The sequence below is a fragment of the Atta cephalotes genome, assembly GCF_000143395.1.
Source record: "Atta cephalotes unplaced genomic scaffold scaffold00024, whole genome shotgun sequence".
Lineage (NCBI taxonomy): Eukaryota > Metazoa > Arthropoda > Insecta > Hymenoptera > Formicidae > Atta > Atta cephalotes.
Window position 1 is genome coordinate 267,639 of NW_012130088.1, and position 6,000 is coordinate 273,638.

Below are 6,000 nucleotides of genomic sequence, written 5' to 3' on the forward strand. Positions count from 1 at the left end.
TAGCCAAAGATTGCTGGGCGGTACTGTACAAAAAAAATAGAAATATAATTTAATAAAAATAAAAAGGTATCTAAAAATATATATAAGTATTTTAATTTTATACATATACTTCAACTGCTTTAGAAATAACATAAAAATTAATTAGTAAATATTTTCTTCATATTAAAAAAGATTAAATAAAGTAACTAAAATAAAAACAATGTAGGTATTAAGAGATAAAAACAATATATTAATAAAAGCAATTGAAAGTCAGTGCAATAAACATACGTAAAAAAATGTATAATTTACTTATAATTATATAATTAATACAAAATTCAGATTAAATAAACTATTATTTCTAACTTTGATCATGCGCGTTTCAATTGATCCTATGCTTTGTGTTTACCGCTTCGTTTAGCACACGCAATGGAAAATGGAACGACTGTCAGATCGTGAATTCAAATGTCAAATTTACTCTGCAGACCAGGGCTTATCGGAATATTTAAAAACATTCCCATGGAATAATTAAACGTAGGGGTGAAATATCGGGAGAACGATTTTTTTAACGTTCGGGCGTTTTTTTAATTGCCCGAAATAGTGTTGGCCATAAAAGTTTCGCCGTTAAACTCCGCGGTTTCTACCGGAATCCTCGATACGTGTGATACATTGATATTATTTCGATTATGGGCCATAAATTAGGCTACGCAATATTGTGAGAGAAAATATAGAACATTTCTTGTTAAAGAAGTGAATTCTTAAAATTGCCAAGCGCGCTAAAGTGACTTTAATCTTTGTCCATTACGAAAATGTCTTTCATGCTTCGTGAAAAATATTCCTTTTTTTCCCTGGCTTACTGGGTATCATATTTTGCGCAAGTCCTTCTAAGTCTCCTCTTCATAAATACAGGCAAGATAGTAGTTTGCGATTCCATGCCAAAAGTAGCCATAAAACAACGCGGAGAAGAGAAGAAACGGGCAAAAATCGTGCGCGTTACAGCCTCGAACTTGGCCAACGAAAGCGAGAATGCGGCGGAAGCACGATCGATTAATCGGAGGAAACGATATTTATCGGCGATATAAAACGCAAGCTATAAATTGATAAAACGGTTCGGTATCGACACGTGTCACAAATAAAAATGATAGTGCGGCGTAAAAATTTGAGAACACGTCAGGAAGGTCTTGCAAGATGAGAAGCATGAGAAGAGCAGAAGCGAAAAGTGTATTAAATTTGAAGGGGAGGGTCTACCACTCAAAGTAGACAGGACCGCGGTCGTCGATAAGCCGGCGCTGAAAGTGATGGCGCGGAGAGAACGAGAGAGGGTGTCAGGAGGCTGATAAAAATGATCGCGAAGAAAAAGGGGTGACGAGCGAGCGGACGGGTCGATGATGAACGAGAACGAGCATTGTTTTAAAGAAATGGTGGGGGGGGGGCAGGGTAGGTTGTCAGGGGAAAGAAGGTTGTTTTGACCTGTCTGAGGTGACTTACCCCTGGACAGTGTCATGCCTAGAGTACGGAATCGCAAGGTAATCGTTGGCGTATCTCCGTATTCTTTACTTGGCCCGACTCGCATGCTGTCCTATATCGGCGTAGCGGCACAACACATAAGATATTTGTATACGTTCAGATATAAAAATAATACTCTTATTATATATTAGATATACGTACTTTTATATATATATATATATATATATATATATATATATATAAATATACAGTGAATAGCGTTACAATTGCTTCAGAGCGTACTAATTAAACCCAGTATATACGTTTCTACTGCACGCGCATACTGTAATACCGTCGTGATAATTACTTCGCGTTTAGGCTAATCACATACTGCAGACATTGCAATCCACGCGATCGTAGCGCAACGTTAACGAAAACAATAGTTGAACTATGTGATAATAAAGTAACAACAACAGCGACAACAACAATCACAACAAGAAAGTGACGAGTGATACATAAGTTGTTTCATCGCATTTCAACTTTTACGTCGAGCAATATTATTTTATTTTCATATCATTTCATATTATACCAATCATATTTTCTCTAGATATTTTCGAATATCGAGGAAATTTACTTTCATTATTTATATTGTATCTATTAATGGATATCGTGAAGCTTTAGAAATTTCCTCGAATTAGGTACATTCGTGAAGCAAATGAAGACAAAGATTTCTATTTTCGTTTACTATATATCGAATAGATGTCATAGCGCAGTCAACTTGTTTAAATAAAATTAACATTAAAGTCATAAATGTCATGAATGAATGCAAATGGTAAATTACAATGATAACTTTAATGGCTTATTCTCTACTTATTTGACATTTTCTCTCTTCCTGTATTATAATATATCTTGATGTATTGACACAAAAAGAATCATTTTGCGCAGAAATATTTAAAAAATTTAGTTAGATGTAGATCTGAAAATAGTTTTGATAGACTATCAAAACAATGTAGAATCAAGATTATTAGAATGTTAAAATGCTTTTTATAGCATTGCCCCTTATTTGAATCTTTTACATAATTATTTTGATGGTCCAACAAAATTATTTTCCGATTTGTATCTATAATAGCTAAATTTTTTAATATTTCAGCAAAATCTATTCAGTGCAATGAGTTTTTTTTCGTCTAATGTTAAATTTATTCTATTGATTTCTATATATTTGGATTTCTATATATTTGGAGTTACTTTTAAATGATTATGAAAATTTATGAATTTAATCAAAATTCTGAAAACAGGAGAGATGAAAAAGAAATATAAACTACATATTTTTACTTTTTATCAAAAAAATTAATTTTTTCTCAGTTGTGCGATTCATCTTCTTCCCGACTTTCATTTTTCAGTATAATTTGCTGTATACAATCTCGATAACTTTAATGAGCTCGCGTTTATTCCAAGAAGTTTCTCGTCTTGCGCAAACGACGTGTCTTACTCAAATTTTACGATATTTCCGGCTCTACAGTATTTGCGTTCCCCGACCGTTCCCGCGCAACCAAATCGTTAGGGAGTACGAAAGAAAAATAGTAAGACTGACATATATATATACATATATAATATGTAGCATATATAATCTAAATAGGGTTTTTCTTTATCGAATATCTACATTTTTAAATTGCTCACCTGCAAAACACCAGCGGCCAGTCGCGCGTGCAAAGATTACGAGGAAAATAATGAGTAAAAGCACCAGAACGCCCACGACGATACCAATGATGGATCCAGCGTCCAAATCAACGCCTGCAAATCGCAGAAAAAAATGCCTCTTGTTATCGTAATTCTTTGTACTTATGTGACATTTGATGTTATATCAATGCCTTGGAAAGCAATGATGGAATCTTCTGGTACGAAATTAAAAGAATGAGAATGTCGCATATGAAATATTTGAGATCGAAATTTTGAAGTGTTAAAACTAATAACTTTTATTTGCAATAATGTCTATGATAAACCAAACTATACGTAAGTAGTAAAATGCTGACAAATATTTTAGAAATTATTTATAGAGCTTTATAAATACTTTTTTTATTTAGTATTTAAAAAAAATTTTTATTTTGAGATTTTTTTCAATGACAATAATTGAATAAAAGAATAAATAATTAAGATTATATTCATTTATAACAAACTATTTTTTACAATTCAATATAAATAAATATTTTTTTAATTTTCTTTTATTTTTTTAATCTTCTTTTCTTAAAGTTCTTCAATATTTTCATTTCCAAGGTACTAATATGTATAGGTACCTATATAATATATATTGATGATATTTTACGCAAATATTTATAAAATATTTAGCAATAATTATACCATTATATAAAATCTCTTTACAATTTTAATTGGCTAATCTAATATATTTTTCATCAATATTATTTATTTATCCAAAATATCAATAATTTTTTCCAATATTTTCAACAAAATCGCATTTTTAATTAACATAAGTAAATTATATTTTTCCGCGAAATTTTTATAGATATTAAATTAGAAACTTATAAAAATATTAATCGTTTTCGATACTTTTGCTAAGAAAAATACTAAATTTGACAAACAATTTGTTATTAAAAGTCAATAAATCAAGTCATAAAACATCTTGCATAATTTTGTGTTAAAGTAAGTAACTATTGTAATGCGACATATACTCATATTTCACCACACAGCGTTTCGTGCGATTCGATTCGATCCGATTGATGAAACCACGTTGATGAAAATCAAGACTCGCGGACGTGCATTGAAATTAGTAAATTATTCGTCGCTCGATCAATGTCAATGTGTATCTCTCATGATCGACGTATATTACACCCTTAGCCAAATAACGGTTATTAATTTCCCGGCGTGATCATCCCCGATCTTCACCTGGTCAAAGTCCACCGTACACGGAACGCCGTGCGCATTTACGTGACTACACAGACTACTTACGTATAGTAATTTGAAAAAATGACATTACCTAGTGCGTGCATGTGTTCGGAGAGCTTACCATAGAGGTTACTGAGCGGTCCTGCGTGAGCATGCGGTGAAGGATCGATATGGTTAGACACGCACATAAACATAAAATGGAACATATTTTCAAAGGCACGTGTGTATGTATGTATGTATGATGATCGATGGGTGATCATCTCGTGGCAATTACGACGATCGATAGCCGCAATTTTACGTGCAAGATTATGATCGCGGTGGCATGATTATGATCGTGATGTAGTAGTAGGTGATCAGTGGACAGCCAAGTGTGAATACCAGTTGATTCAGGCAATCAAAAAAAAAATATGTGAACAAAGCGTGTGGTGTTTTCTTAATTGCTCGCATATTACTTATCATCTGTTCGCTATTATATATTGAGATCCGTAAATATAATAATTCAATTTGAACGAGACACATATTTCAAAAATATCTCGTAATTATGTCAAGTGAGTTTAATGTTTCCAAAAATCAAGATAAGATTATTTAAAAGACTCTTGACGGGTTCTATTTTAAAAATATAAATAAACAACAGAGAGTTAGATCTCACAAAAAATTTTTTAAGTATATTCCTTTAAAGAAATTTAATTGATTATATAATTTAGCAGAATTAATCTTATAAATTTTTATGATAAGACGGAAAAATTTTTAATACATTTTTAATACATTTTTAATACATTTTCTATAGAGATTGTTCCAAATATAAAGATATTTTTGTAGAAAAAATTTCATATTTAAAACAATCTCTCTCTGATTGCCGAATAATTAAAAATATTTTATAAGAGTTTTATAAGAGATAAAATTATTTTCTTCTATTGATCGATTAATTAAATTATTAGAAATGTCATACATTCTTGTGCTGCCAGTCATGATATTTTCATGGTGCGCTGATTATTTTCGATATGTATACAAGATTCGTATTTCTAGGTGCACAGTGTGACGCTTTCAATGGAAAAGAACTTACGTAAATCGGATTTGTCGAATAACTTACCCGCCGGTTCTGAGGATGTCGACAAAACGATACGATATTCATTCGATCCCTCATTGTTGGTCGCCATCAACATATACTCCTTTTCCGTGTCGGATTTCTGAACACTGTCGATCATCAGAATTACACTCCATGCTCCATTCCCCTGTAAAATGTTGCTTCGTGTTACGGACACATGTACATCAATCAGATACTGTTCCGCCGCGCTCTTAATTTTACACGCGCCATCGTTCATTAATTACACCCTTTAATTAAGCCCTTTAAAGTGTCGCCGCGCGCGAACATGAAGGTACGTCCACTATAAATTATTCGGGAGCTTTCACCATTAATCTACGAGTTTTTGCACAATCTTTGTAATCCATATATTAAAAAAAGGTAAATTGATAATTATAGCGCTTGTTACAGGGAGAGACAAAGAAAAAAAAGGATATATAAATTCTTTATATATCACAATCAAAGTTGATTCAGTATATACATTTACTGTATACATTTACTGTAGTCTGCTGTCGTCAATGTATATATTTACTAAAGTTAAGTTACTTTAACTGTGACATATATATATATATATATATATATATATATATATATATAAT

The 6,000-nt window shown here is 31.8% G+C and overlaps 1 protein-coding gene across 1 annotated transcript in view; it reads right to left on the reverse strand.

Moving 5' to 3' along the window:
- LOC105620137 (fasciclin-3) overlaps positions 1-6,000 on the reverse strand; it is a 33,413-nt gene that overhangs the window by 20,880 nt on the left and 6,533 nt on the right. Inside the window, exons 6-8 of the mRNA XM_012201644.1 lie at positions 5,411-5,552; positions 4,412-4,462; positions 3,100-3,213 (exon numbers count right to left, since the gene is read on the reverse strand). Coding sequence (XP_012057034.1) covers positions 3,100-3,213; positions 4,412-4,462; positions 5,411-5,552 — 307 coding nt within the window. The remainder of the gene's footprint in view (positions 1-3,099; positions 3,214-4,411; positions 4,463-5,410; positions 5,553-6,000) is intronic.